The following is a 15979-nucleotide window of genomic DNA, read 5'->3' as shown; positions in this document are numbered from 1 at the left end:
GAAAAACGTTTTGGTGTTCGGTCGAAGCAGGAATCGAACCCACGACCTTGTGTATGCAAGGCGGGCATGCTAACCAGTGCACCGTGGTGGCTCCCTATAGTAAATTTTATCAAAATTTTTTTCATAAAGAACATGTTGTCAAAATTTTATTCATAAAGAAAATTTTGTCAAAATTTTATTCTATATTCTATAGAAAATTTTGTGAATTTTATTTCCATAGAAAATTTTGTGAATTTTATTTCCATAGAAAATTTTCTGAAAATTTTATTTTTATAGAAAATTTTCTGAAAATTATATTTCTATAGATTTTTTTTTTGTCAAAATTTTACTTTTAAAGAAAATTTTGTGAAAATTTCTATAGAAAATTTTCTATAGAAAATTTTGTAAAATCTACCAAAACATAAAGAACTCTATCAAACAGTAAACAATCTACCATTTTTGACACGCCATTTTACATATTAAGGATATTTTTTTTTTTTAAATAATGAAATTTTAATTAGAAGAAAGTTTATAATTTCTGTTTCAAAAATTGTTTCATTCATTTTTCATTCATTCATTGAATACTAAAGTTGTTCATAATTTTATAGGCTACAATTTTCAATAGTTCAAGAGCTGTAGTCGAAAAACGGAAAAATTCGGTGAAAAAAGTGAAATGAACCTTCCGTAGCCTCGGGGTCCAGAAACCACCTACAAATATCATCAATCGTTAGACCGATCCTTACCATATGTTTTACCAGAGTGTTGATACCTATTATCGGCCTCACCTCCTTTCTTTGCAATGACATCAGGATTTCAGGGTTCCTAATAACATATTATTAGTTTCGTTTGTTCACAGCCCACACTGAAAAAAAAGCATACTCGGTTCCAAAGATTTTGTCTTTACTTTAAAAAATTTGGTATTGATTCCGAGCCAAAGAAGCGGAGAATACAAGTAAGGATACTTTTAAGATACAATCCTCTTTTAAATTTAGGTTTTGTGTACTTGCTTCTAGGAAGCAAATTTTAATTTTTCGCTTTCTCAGCTTTTTTTCTTCATATGCTATCAAAGTCCTTTAAAAACGAGTTAACGGCAACTTTATTTTCCAAATTAGGACTCGACTTCCAGTAGAAATTATGGTATGTTTGAAGTAAAAAACTTCTTTAAAATAAAGTTTTGAAAAACATGTCCTATATTTGAACGATTTTTTGCTTTGTAGTCAAGATGCAAAAAGACAACAAATTTAAAGACAATTTCATTAAATTTAAAGAATTTTTCTGAATTATTAAAGTCAAGTTGACCTTAGCCTATAAATTTTTTCTTTCATGTTAAGATGCCCATTTTTAAGTCAAATCACTTAATTATAAGGACAATACGACTTCATTGAAAAGTTTATAGACTTTTGGACAAGGAAAATAACTTTATTTTAGAGAAATGCGTCTTCTATGCTAAGCAAAATTTGTATTCGTATTTTAAAGACATGAAATCTTTGACCTCACGACAATATTTTTTTCAGTGCACAGAAGAAGCCCATCATCTCTTCCATAAATCCTCATACTTGCTATTGATCCTGTAAATAAACAAAGAAAGCGGAAGAAAAACGTCCGAAATGACGTTATCTGTGCCATCTGCCTCTTCATTCCCAGTTATGCCATAATGTACAGGTACCCAGCACAGAGTTACATTATGCTGTTGAGTGAGAACCGTAAGCTCTCTACGACAGCGGCTGACTACCTTCGACCTTACGTTCGTGTTGCCCAGGACCCTTATAGCCGTTCTATCGATCGACTATCGATGAAAAGGCTGATATCGCATCTAAATAACGGCCTCATCGATAGAAGATCTGCAGCTTTTGAAGAATGCTGTATCCATAGTCCAACTTAAAGGATTGCAGTATATTCCGCTGCCTATACCCTCGGCCATTTTCGAGCCATCAGTATAGATGTTGAAATTACCGAAGTGTATTCTATTTTCGTCCCAGTCCTTTATGCACGGGATAATTGAGTCCAGGTTACTCTCATACATATGCTGTGTCGCCATATAGTCAGTTCTCATATGTCGTCCGGTTCTCAATTGTCGTCCGATTTCATATATTCAGCATTATTGTTGGCCGAGTCAAGAGCTACAACTTTCACAGCATTTTTCGAGCTATGGCCAAAAAAGTGCTCAAAATAGAATTTGCAAAAAAAAAACTACAGAGGCTCATAAAAAACGAACGGCAACAAATCTAGCATATTCCAGAAATTACTTTTCTTCTCTCATCGAGTACTTTCGCCTGGGATAGTGTTGTCAGAGAGTAGGAAATACAAGAGAACGAAACTGGAAAGCGAAACTGCGTCAATAGGTGGCACTCATGAGGAAAATTTCTCTAATATCATGCAGGTTTTTGTCGGTGTTTCTCTCAAATATTATACAGTTTGTGTCGGCGTTACACAGTTCTGTTCTCTGCCAGCTTTACGAAACTTAAGGAAAATAGGATGTAGAAGCTACTTTATAGTAACAAATGTTCTCTTTTATAAATTCATTCTATTAAATTTTTTGGCAGGCAATTTGGAATTATAACTACCGATGCCTTTATAACCAATTTATCAAAGTTTCGACCGCAACGCCGGTGATACCACATCGCTGCGGCCATTGTGCGACATCTATACGGTTGACATTTGTTTTCTCTTGTATTTCCTACTCTCTGGTGTTGTGTTATAATTGTCATATTTGTTGAAAATGATTATCCCCTATCCCCTATGTTCTGGTTTACGAATTCGCAAGACGCAAAACTTTGGATTGTCAATAACTTCTGAACCATTCCATACTTTGCAAAATTCTACCAATTCTATCCATAAGAACAGTGCGTTAAAATTTCGTGTTATATATCTTTGTAAAGGGTGATTCTTTTGAGGTTAGGATTTTCATGCATTAGTATTTGACAGATCACGTGGGATTTCAGACATGGTGTCAAAGAGAAAGATGCTCAGTATGCTTTGACATTTCATCATGAATAGACTTACTAACGAGCCACAACGTCGAATTTTCAGTGAATGGGCCCTAGAAAAGTTGGCAGAAAATCCGCTTTTTTATCGACAAATTTTGTTCAGCGATGAGGCTCATTTCTGGTTGAATGGCTACGTAAATAAGCAAAATTGCCGCATTTGGAGTGAAGAGCAACCAGAAGCCGTTCAAGAACTGCCCATGCATCCCGAAAAATGCACTGTTTGGTGTGGTTTGTACGCTGGTGGAATCATTGGACCGTATTTTTTCAAAGATGCTGTTGGACGCAACGTTACGGTGAATGGCGATCGCTATCGTTCGATGCTAACAAACTTTTTGTTGCCAAAAATGGAAGAACTGAACTTGGTTGACATGTGGTTTCAACAAGATGGCGCTACATGCCACACAGCTCGCGATTCTATGGCCATTTTGAGGGAAAACTTCGGAGAACAATTCATCTCAAGAAATGGACCGGTAAGTTGGCCACCAAGATCATGCGATTTGACGCTTTTAGACTATTTTTTTTGGGGCTACGTCAAGTCTAAAGTCTACAGAAATAAGCCAGCAACTATTCCAGCTTTGGAAGACAACATTTCCGAAGAAATTCGGGCTATTCCGGCCGAAATGCTCGAAAAAGTTGCCCAAAATTAGACTTTCCGAATGGACCACCTAAGACGCAGCCGCGGTCAACATTTAAATGAAATTATCTTCAAAAAGTAAATGTCATGGACCAATCTAACGTTTCAAATAAAGAACCGATGAGATTTTGCAAATTTTATGCGTTTTTTTTAAAAAAAAAGTTATCAAGCTCTTAACAAATCACCCTTTAGTTCGGAAAATAGACGTTAAGGAAAATTTTGCGTTTTGCGAATTCGTAAACCAGACCATGAGGGGTCCTTGCAGTCAGTAAAATCTTCTTGGTTGATGAAGCCCATTTTCATTTCGATGACTTCGGGCGAAATTGTCGCATATGAGGCTTGGAAAATCCAAAAATCAACCTTCATCCTCAACATATGATTGTTCAGTGCGATTTATACGGGGTAATTGATTCTTACTTTGTGCGAATATGAGGTTGGATCAATGGTTAATGATCTGGACATTGTTTAATTTGAACAAGACGGCACTATGTGCCACACAAATTACGAAACCATTGCTCTTTTGTGGAAAAAAATATTTTTAACTGCAGCTTTGATGTAGTGTATAAGATTTTCCACCTCGCCCGACTCTAACTTATTCTTTTTTCTGTGTTAATATGTTATTCATCTATTTGCATCTGCATTTCAACTCATCTATTGTTTGATTAGAAACTAAATATTTTTTAGTATTATTCACCGGTTTGGTATATTGCAAAACAAAAGGTAATTGAAATGCGTTTTGATGTGACATGAAGGCCAGCCTCAATGGTTGGCACCGTGATGTTATATATTAATTTGTTAATAAGGGTTTCCATATATTGAATCGAGGGGCATCTAATATATGTGGTGGATCTTTTTCGCAAATCAAGTTTTTGTTATGGTGTTTCTTAAAATCGATATCTTTACCAAACTGAGTTAATCCTTGTTAACGATTCATTAAAAAAGAGGTATAATTATACAGAAATGACTCATAAAGATTTACTAAATTCGTATTTCCCACAAAATAGATCAGAATTTTTTAAAATTTGTAAATTTTACTACATATGCGCCCATCCTGAACGATGGGCAGACAGAAAATGTGGAAATAAAAATTTGGCAAAATTTTATATAGAAATTAAAATAAGACAAAATTTTCTGTAGAAATAAAATTTTAAGAAAATTTTCTATACAAATACAATTTTGACAATTTTTTCTAAAGAAATACAATTTTGACAATTTTTTTCTAAAGAAATACAATTTTGACCATTTTTTATATAGCAATAGAAAGGCACATTTTTCTATAGAAATAAAATTTTAACAACATTTTCTATACAAATAAAATTTTGACAACATTTTCTATAGAAATAAAATTTTGACAACATTTTTTATAGAAATAAAATTATGACAATATTTTCTATAGAAATGAAATTTTGACCACATTTTCAAAATTATGTATAGAAATAAAATTTTGACAACATTTTCAAACTTTTGTATAGAAATAACATTTTGACAACATTTTCTATGTAAATAAAACTTTGACATTAGTTTCTATAAAAATATTATTTTGACAACATTTTCTATAGAAATAAAATTTTCACAAAATTTTCTATAGAAATAACATTTTGGCAAAATAAATTTTTTACAAAATTTTCTATAAAAATAACATTTTGGCATAAGTGTTATAAAAATAAAATTATGACAAAATTTTCTATAGAAATAAAATTTAGCAAAATTTTTTATAAAAAAACAAAATTTTGGCAAAATTTTCTAGAGAAATAAAATTTAGACAAGATTTTCTATAAAAATAAACTTTTCTGATTGAGTATTTTTAATTTTTTTTTCCTTTTTATATTAACTTTGTCATTCCGTTTGTAACACATCGAAATATTGCTCTAAGACCCCATAAAGTATATATATTCTGGGTCGTGGTGAAATTCTGAGTCGATCTAAGCATGTCCGTCCGTCCGTCCATCCGTCTGTTGAAATGACGCTAACTTCCGAATGAAACAAGCTATCGACTTGAAACTTGGCACAAGTAGTTGTTATCGATGTAGGTCGGATGGTATTGAAAATGGGCCATATCGGTCCACTTTTACGTATAGCCCCCATATAAAGGGACCCTCAGATTTGGCTTGTGGAGCCTCTAAAAGAAGCACATTTCATCTGATCCGGCTGAAATTTAGTATATGGTGTTGGTATATGGTCTCTAACAACCATGCAAAAATTGGTCCACATCGGTCCATAAATATATGTAGCCCCCATATAAACCGATCCCCAGATTTGGCTTGCGGAGCCTAAAAGAGAAGCAAATTTCATCCGATCCGGCTGAAATTTGGTACATGATGTTGGTATATGGTCTCTAACAATCATGCAAAAATTGGTACACATCGGTCCATAATTATATATAGCCCCCGTATAAACCGATCCCCAGATTTGGCTTGCGAAGTCTCCAAGAGAATCAAATTTCATCCAATCCGGTTGTAATTTGGAACATGGTGTTAGTATATGATCTTTAACAACCGTGCCAGAATTGGTCCATATCAGTCCATAATTATATATAGCCCCCATATAAAACGTTCTCCAGATTTGACCTCCGGAGCCTCTTGGAGGAGCAAAATTCATCCGATCCGGTTCAAATTAGAACGTGGTGTTAGTATATGGTCGCTAACAACCATACCAAAATTGGTCCAATCACACAAAAATTGGTCCATATCGGTTCATAATCATGGTTGCCACTAGAGCCAAAAATAATCTACCAAAATTTTATTGCTATAGAACATTTTGTCAAAATTTTCTTTCTATAGAAAATTTTGTCAAAATTTTATTTCTATAGAAAATTTTGTCAAAATTTTATTTCTAGAGAAAATTTTGTAAAAATTTTATTCGGTTCATAATAAAATTTTCATCATTGTCAAAATTTTATTTCTATAGAAAATTTTGTTCAAATTTTATTCGGTTTATAATCATGGTTGCCACTCGAGCCAAAAATAATCTACCAAGATTTTATTTCTATAGAAAATTTTGTCAAAAGTTTATTTCTATAGAAAATTTTGTTAAAATTTTATTTCTGTGGAAATTTTTGTCAAAATTTTCTTTCTATAGAAAATTTTGTCAAAATTTTTATTTGTATAGAAAACTTTGTGAAAATTTTATTTCTATAGAAAATTTTGTTAAAATTTTATTTCTGTAGAAAATTTTGTCAAAATTGTATGTATACTTTGTCAAACTGAATTATATACGTATTGGATCGATCTTTTTTTATTTAATATATACCACACACAAAAAAATTTTTTTCTGATTCAATTACGAAATTAATTGATCCAATTAATTTTTAATTGAAATGTCTTCAATCACATAAATGATAGTATCAATTAAAAAATTAATTGAAGGTCAATTAAAAAGTTAATTGATCCAATTAAAAAATTAATTGATACTATTATTTTTGTGATTGATTTTTGTTTCAATTAAAAAATTTGTTGAATCAATTAAATTTTTAATTGAATATTTTTTTAACTCAAATAAAATTTTAATTGGAAAATTTTTCGTGAAATTTTTTTGTGTGGACGTATGGACTTACATACTATTTAGAAGATGGTGTTAGGAGGTTTTAAGATACCTTGCCATCGGCAAGCGTTATCGCAACTTAAGCAATTCGATTGTGGATGGCAGTGTTTAGAAGAAGTTTCTACGCAATCCATGATGGAGGGTACATAAGCTTCGGCCTGGCCGAACTTACGGCCGTATATACTTGTTAAATTTTCACTAGTTGAGGCTGGCTTTGTGCCATTAGTTTCCGTCTCATGATATGTATTGCATCTTTAAAAAATATGCTTTTTTGGTGATATTATAAAATTGATTTAAATTTTAAATTAAAATTAAGCGAAATGAAATTTAAATTAATTAGATCAAAAGTAAATGAATGCAGTCGGTGGATACCGCCATGTTTACATATTCCATGAACACCACATTCCCAAAATATACGAAACATATACTGCATTGTGTTTTCCTCCATGTTTATCGTCAATGTCTTTAATGAATTTATTGCGGTATGTTTGTTGCGGCTGTCGGTTTTATTTCTCAGGGTGTTACTTCACTTCTTGAGAAATAGTTGAGATCTCAATTTATATTCTTTTGCAAGCAAATAACCACTACATGCTGAATCGCTCATTACAAAAACTCAACATTTATTCAATTTAAAATTTTCTCCATTAGCAAATCGATGGCTACACACCCGGTCTTGATTATCCAACATATGATTCAGTGCCAAAGGGCTTATCATTCAAGTGCCAAGGACGTACACCTGGATATTATGCGGATACGGAGACAAGATGTCAGGTAAGTTATATATTAGGGGGTACACACAAAAAAAATATTTTTTTGTCTTCAATCTCGAAATTAAAAATTAGTTGAAATATCTTGCCAATCCAATTAAAAATTAATAATACTAACAATTTACATTTGTGATTGATTTTAATTTTAGTAAAAAAAAAAAAATATTTGCCTCTAAAGCCTCTTGGGGCTTATCGATCTAGATTCAGGCAAAACGACCACATAAAACGAATTACAGATTTGAGTTCTTGAGTTTCTTTTAAAAAACAATTTTTGATCCGGTTCCACGCCGGACCCTTAAGAACCAGAAACGAACATTAATTTATTGGTTTGAAATTATGTTTTCGTTTTTTTCTTTTTTATACCCACCACCATAGAATGGTGATGGGTATAATAAGTTTGTCATTCCGTGTGTAACACATCGAAATAGCGATTTTCGACTATATAAAGTATATATATTCTTGATCAGGGAGAAATTCTAAGACGATATAAGCATGTCCGTCTGTCTGTCTGTGGTAATCACGCTACAGCCTTCAATAATGGCGCTATCGTCCTGAAATTTGGCACAGATTCGTTTTTTGTTTGCAGGCAGGTCAAGTTCGAAGATGGGCTATATCGGTCCAAGTTTTGATATAGTCCCCATATAAACCGATTTCCCGATTTGGGGTTTTGGGCTTGTAAAAACCGTAGTTTTTATCCAATTTGCCTGAAATTAAAAATCTAGATGTAGAGGTATTTTGGGACTCCAAATATGTGTGCCGAAATTGAGGTGTATCGGCCCATTTTTTGGTATAACCCCCATATAGACCGATCTCTCGATTTTACTTCTTGGGCGTCTAGAGACTATATTTTCTAGCCGATTTGCTTGAAATTGAAAATCTAAAGGTATTCTAAGATCACAAATAGGTGTGTCGCAAATGGTGCCTATTGGTCCATATTTTGGTATTGCCCCCATATAGACCGATCTACCGACTTTGTTTATTGGGCTTCTAGAATCCGTAGTTTTTAACCCAATTTGCCGGAAATAAGAAGTATAGACGTATCTTACGACCATAAAGAGGTGTGTCGAAAATGGTCCGTATCGGTCCATGTTTTGATATAGCCCCTATATACACTGATCTCCCGTTTTTACTTCTTGGGCTTCTAGAATTCGTAGTTTTCACCCAATTCGTCTGAAAGTGGAATTCTAGAGGTATTTGAATAACATTAAGATGTGGTGAATATTGGTCCATGTTTTGGTATAGCCCCCATATAGACCTAACTCCCGAATTTATTTCTAGGACTTCTGGAATCCGGCTGACCACAAATAGGTCAGCCGAATATGGTGTGTGTCGACCCATGTTTTAGTATAGCCTCCACATAGACCGATCTCCAGATTTAACTCCTTGGGCTTCTAGAAACCGTAGTTTTTATCCGATTTGCACAAAAATTGAAATATACTGGAATTTTAGACCCTCAAAATCGAAATCTGTATCGGCATGCATATAGACCGATTTAACTTCTTCAGGGTACACCCAAAGAAAAAATATTTTCCTTCGGAATGAAATTTTAGACAAACGAAATTCCCCTTTCGTATAAAGTATTTTCATTTAGAGCAAACTAATCCGAATTTTTGATAAGCGATTCAACGGTTGTCTCTAAAATTAGTGTCAAAAGAAAACATTACTTGCCTAAATTTCGTTCCTCAGAAAAGAAAACACTTCTTTCAGGGTATAGCAGGCGCACTGATCATGAAAATTGCTTGAAACTGAAAATAAAATGTCCAGATTTTACTCATCGTATTCATTTAAATAATGGCGGAAAAAAATCTACAGATTTAAGATTTCAAATCGTGGCGTTATTTCTTCATATGCACGATATGTCTATGATTTCTCTAAAACTCAAACAAAATTGGTTCTCATAAATCCACAATCTGATCTGGTCTTCATAGGTAGAATCTTTAAATTTTTTCTTCGGGAAGCGTACTGGTTTAACTGATTTGCTTGCGAGAAGATTTGTCATCAAACCCCCCAAAATGCTATATATTAAAAGTAAACTATTATATTTAATTCATGGTGGTGGGTATTTAAGATTCGGCCCGGCCGAACTTACTGCTGTATAAACTTGTTTTCGTTTGCCAAGGTAAACTGACATTTATTATTTTCCATTATTACTCTGTACTTTCAGATATGGCATTGGTGTCTCCATTCCGGTCACCAGTATTCCTTTGTTTGTCCCAATGGTACAGTTTTCAATCAGGCAGTTCGTGTCTGTGATTGGTGGTCCAATGTTAATTGTCAAGCCTCGGAGCAGTTATACGAAAACAATGATGAACTCTATCGGACAACTGAAAGAAATCTAGGCGACATCTCTATTTGATATAAGGCCCACGAACAGCAGAACAGTAGTAATGATCTTATGGTAGAGAATGAAGGAAATTTTGAAAGAAGACAACCGGAGCAATATCATCAGAGAAATCAAAATGGAAGAAAAATGCAAAATGTAGTAGAAGAACCAGAGAAACAACAGAGATTACAATTAGAATTAGTACCACCTCCACCAAGTAGACGAGAGCACCCAAGGGAAAGAATAGCCCCCTTGAAGGCAGTAACAGAATCATTACCATTTGGACCACCTCCTCCAATACCTGTAGTAACCATAGTTCGTAATAATACCAAAAATAGTTTTAGGGGACACATGAAATACTCACAAACAATCCAAAGTAACCATCTATCAGTACCATCAGCATATGGAACCAGTAACCATAACTCGGGAACTCATGGTGATGGTAGCAGCAGTAGCAGCAGTAATAGCCGTACTAGTGTAAATTTTAATAGCCGAAATGAGCTCTTCGATCGAAATCAAGAAAAGATGAAATCCCCCAATGACAATAAGCAAAATCAGCAATCTCACAATGGACGACAGCGACAGGAACAACGTGTCAACAGTAAGACCACCAATGACCATTATCATAATAACCAACATCTCAAAAATATGAACAATGGAAATCAGCGCCAACGCCAACAACAGCTGCAACCGAAGAAACCAAATCAACAAAACCTTGGCCAAGCCAGTACCACAAAGAAATCCTCAAATGCCAATTCTCTGGACAACGATGAATTGAAAGATTACAAGAGTAAAATCAAAAATAAATACAACATCGACTACGATCATTCATTGGATGCAGAGTATGAAATAATTGAGGCTATTGAATGAGACAAATATCGGACACCATCAATATGTTTGACCACCAGTCCACAACGGCACCATCTAGCTGGCAATCAACCATGATTTGGGTTCATATATGCCGAACAAAAAGAAACAGCCAGAGAATTTCGGACATGATAGATCGAAATTCTAGCAAAACAAGGATTCCGAATTAAAGTAAATGTTGTTCATTCAATGAATGGAATGAAATAGCATGAAAGCCAAATCGTTGTTAGATGCTCCTATTACACCACAGACACTATGTTATAATTTTCCAACCACAGTGTTTTATTTGTGTGTGTGTTTCTTTAATTCTAGGAAATAGAAATTACTAGCATAATATTAGATTTTAATTATTCTAAATATGCCTGTACAAATTCCAAATTTTATCTCCCCTTTAAGCCTCCTTTGGTGTATATCCAATTATTCCCATTTTGACTACAAGATATTCTTTTACTCCAGAATGTATGTATATTTTTTTAGATTATAACGAATCTTTTTTTTCTAGCAGTAGTAAGCGATTTTGAAAATGTTTTATTTTTATATTTTTTACAAACTTATTTAGTAAATACCAATAACAAAATATGTATCAATAAAAGTTATGTTGTATTTTTTATACAGTAATACAAATTTGATAGGTGCTTGGGGTGAAAAACGCATTTTTCCAAAAGCTATTAAGACATTATCCATTGCAACACTGTATGGTAGGAAATAATGACTTGTTGTCAACGCATACTTTGCGAATGTCAGAATGACCAGATGGGCTACAAATGGTCTATACGCCGCAAAATCTGGGTAGATAGTTGTGGTGAAAAACAAATTACGAAGGGCATTTGTGCCATACTCCAGCATTACGGTTTGCTTTAGAATAATGATGATATATTAATTTTGTCATTTCGTTTGTAGCTCATCGAAATATTGGTCTCAGAACTATGGTTGCCAATCGAACCAAAAATAATCAATTTGGAGAAATTTTATCAAAAAACTACAAAACAAAAAAAAATTAATGTGCAAAAAATTATTTCTATAGGCAATTTTGTCAAAAATTTTATTTGTATAGAAAATGTTGTCAAGAATTTATTTCTTCTTCTTTATTGCTCACATTTCCGATGCAATGTCAGATTTAAGTAAAAAATAACATGATAATTTTATTTCTATAGAAAATTTTGTCAAAAGTTTATTTTTATAGGAAATTTTTAAAAAAAAATGTATTTTTTTAGAAAATTTTGTCGAAATTTTATTTCTATAGAAAATTTTGTCGGAATTTTATTTCTATAGAAAATTTCGTCAAAATTTTATTTCTATGGAAAATTTTGTAAATATTTTTTTATATCTATAGAAAATTTTGTCAAAATTTTATTTCTATAGAAAATTTTGGCAACATTCATTTTTATAGAAAATATTGTCAACATTCATTTCTATAGAAAATTTTGTCACAATTTTATTTCTATAGAAAATTTTGTAAAAATTTTATTTCTATAGACAATTTTGTCAAAATTTTATTTCTATAGAAAAAATTGTCAACATTTATTTCTATAGAACATTTTGTCAAAATGTAATTTCCATAGAAAATAAATTCAACATTTTATTTCTGTAGAAAATTTTGTCAAAATTTTATTTCTATAGAAAATTTTGTCAACATTTTATTTCTATAGAAAATTTTGTCAAAATTTTATTTCTATAGACAATTTTGTCAAAATTTTATTTCTATAGACAATTTTGTCACAATGTTATTTCTATAGAAAATTTTGTCAAAATTTTATTTCCATAGAAAATATTGTCAAAATTTAACAAACAGTTATTTCTATAGAACATTTTGTCAAAATTTTATTTCTATAGAACATTTTGTCAAAATTTTATTTCTATAGAAAATTTTGTCAAAATTTTATTTCTATAGAAAATTTTGCCAACATTTATTTCTATAGAAAATTTTGTCAACAATTATTTCTATAGAAAATTTTGTCAAAATGTTATTTCTTTAGAAAATTTTGTCAAAATTTTATTTCTATAGAAAATTTTGTTAAATTTTTATTTCTATAGAAAATTCCGTTAAAATTTTATTTCTATATACAATTTTGTCACAATTTTATTTCTATAGACAATTTTGTCAAAATTTTATTTCTGTAGAAAATTTTGTCAAAATTTTATTTCTATAGAAAATTTTGTCAACATTCATTTCTATAGAAAATTTTGTCAACTTTCATTTCTATAGAAAATTTTGTCAACATTCATTTCTATAGAAAATTTTGTCAACATTTATTTCTAAAGACAATTTTGTCAAAATTTTATTTCTATAGAAAATTTTGTCAAAATTCAACAAACAGTTATTTTTATAGAACATTTTGTCAAAACGTTATTTCTTTAGAAAATTTTGTCAAAGTTTTATTTCTATAGAAAATTTTGCCAACATTTATTTCTATAGAAAATTTTGTCAACATTTATTTCTATAGAACATTTTCTCAAAATGTTATTTCTATAGAAAATTTTGTCAAAATTTTATTTCTATAGAAAATTTTGTCAAGATTTTATTTCTTCTTCTTTATTGCTGACATTTCCGATGCAATGTCAGGTTTAAGTAAAAAATAACATGATAATTTTATTTCTATCGAAAATTGTGTCAAAAGTTTATGTTTATAGGAAAATTTTTAAAAAATGTATTTCTTTAGAAAATTTTGTCAAAATTTTATATCTATAGAAAATTTTGTCGCAATTTTATTTCTATAGAAAATTTTGTTAAAATTTTATTTCTATGGAAAATTTTGTAAATATTTTTTTTTTTATAGAAAATTTTCTCAAAATTTTATTTCTATAGAAAATTTCGTCAAAATTTTATTTCTGTAGAAAATTTTGTCAACATTTTATTTCTATAGAAAATTTTGTCAAAGTTTTATTTCTATAGAAAATTTTGTCAACATTTATTCCTATAGAAAATTTTGTCAACAGTTATTTCTTTAGAAAATTTTGTCAAAATTTTATTTCTATAGAAAATTCTGTCAAAATTTTAATTCTATATAGAATATTGTGAAAATTGTATTTCTATAGAAAATTTTCTCAAAATTGTATTTCTATAGAAAATTTTCTCAAAATTTTAATTCTATAGAAAATTTGTCAAAATTTTATTGCCATAGAAAATTTTGTCAAAATTTTAGTTCTATAGAGTTTTGTAAAAATTTTATTTCTGTAGAAAATTTTGTCAAAATTTTATTTCTATAGAAAATTTCTATAGAAAATTTTGTCAAAATTTTATTTCTAAAGAAAATTTTGTCAAAATTTTATATCTATAAAAAATTTTGTCAAAATTTTTTTCTATAGAAAATTTTGTCAAAATTTTATTTCTGTGGACAATTTTGTCAAAATTTTATTTCTATAGACAATTTTGTCAAAATTTTATTTCTATAGACAATTTTGTCAAAATTTTATTTCTATAGACAATTTTGTCAAATTTTATTTCTATAGAGAATTTTGCCAACATTTTATTTCTATAGAAAATTTTGGAATCATTCTATTTCTATAGAAAGTTTTGTCAAAATTTTATTTCTATGGAAAAGTAAACAATAGTACTTCCGTTACGTGTTTATGAACAAAAATTTACTTCTAAAAAAATTTACTTGAACCATCTTCATAATTCATAATTGTAAAAATATGTCTTAGTCAAGCTAAGTAAAATTATAAATTAGCTGAACTAAATATAAAAACTTGATTATTACTGTGACCAACCACTCCATTTGCACCTTATTGGATGCGGTGGAAATAAAGTTTGCGACTTAGTCACACGCATGGGACTAAATTCGCACATAAAGAAAGTTCAAAAATTATTCATTTTTAACAAGTGGGGATTACGCCTTATGCGGAAACCACCGGAGCAATGATTAGAGTGACCACCCTGCATGCAAAGAGTAGTGGGTTCAATCCCAGTTTCGAACAGGATTATCCTCTCTTAGTAATGATGGTGACATTTCACATTTCTAATGTGAAATGCCGTTCGGACTCGGTTATAAAAAGAATGTCTTTTTATTGAGCTAAAACATAGAATAGTGCAGCACTAATTGATAAGAGATAAGTTTTTCTACTTGTGGCTCTCTTTCAAATTTCCCAACGGAAACACCGTTCTAAGCCTCTCGGTAGAGCAAATTCCATACGACCGGTTACAATTTGGTATGTGAGTCAGTACCATACAAAAATTGGCCTAAGCTGACATTTCATCCAAATCTGTCGAGATTTCAACCGATATGCACTTTGAATACCTAACAAAAAATTGGATATTGTTCCATAATCGCTAAGCACCCCGGGATCCCTTATGACTTTTTTTTTCACTTCCCAAGATATTTTGGACAAGTCTTACAAATAACGCTTTTTCCCGGTTTAAGTGAATGTCATCCCTGATGGGATTTGAATATGTACCTTTTAACCGTTTTTCACTTCTATAAAAATTCTTTTGAGAAGGTTTTGTAATTTAGGAAAATTATACTTTTATTATTGAATTTAAATGAAAAAAATATTTGCCAAAAATCTTAAAATGTAAATGCTCACATATGTGTATCCACCCACTGTGAGTGTTGAATCGATTGAGGAATTAGAGATGTGAACTTAGGTTCATACGAGTTGGGTAAAAGCCAGAAAAGAGAGCGAAGGTGGAGATGGGTCTTTAAAGGCAAACGGGGACCTTAGGCTTCGATATGGTATTATTAAATCACTGTGACATTGAGCTCAGGCTCACTGGATAATCATGAACTCCACACAAGAACGGTTACTTACATATTTCGCTATCAAAAAATGATCAAAGTAAAAAACCACGGGAGGTTTGGAATTCGTTGTAGACTTTTATTATTTGATCGAGAGATGTGTCCCAGGCGACGGCTGGATAGAGAAAGAGAAGGTGGAAAGTGAG

At 31.2% G+C, this 15979-nt stretch overlaps 1 protein-coding gene across 1 annotated transcript in view; it reads left to right on the top strand.

Moving 5' to 3' along the window:
- The window catches only part of LOC142236238 (U-scoloptoxin(01)-Er1a), a 45220-nt gene extending 34957 nt beyond the window's left edge, over nt 1-10263 (top strand). The window contains exons 3-4 of the mRNA XM_075307503.1: nt 7789-7911; nt 10072-10263. Of these exons, the coding sequence (XP_075163618.1) occupies nt 7789-7911; nt 10072-10263 (315 nt within the window). The remainder of the gene's footprint in view (nt 1-7788; nt 7912-10071) is intronic.
- The last annotated feature ends 5716 nt before the right edge of the window (nt 10264-15979 follow it).

Source organism: Haematobia irritans, chromosome 4 (genome assembly GCF_050003625.1).
Source record: "Haematobia irritans isolate KBUSLIRL chromosome 4, ASM5000362v1, whole genome shotgun sequence".
NCBI lineage: Eukaryota > Metazoa > Arthropoda > Insecta > Diptera > Muscidae > Haematobia > Haematobia irritans.
Note: the sequence above shows the minus strand (reverse complement) of the source record. Positions and strands in the feature narration are given on the sequence as shown.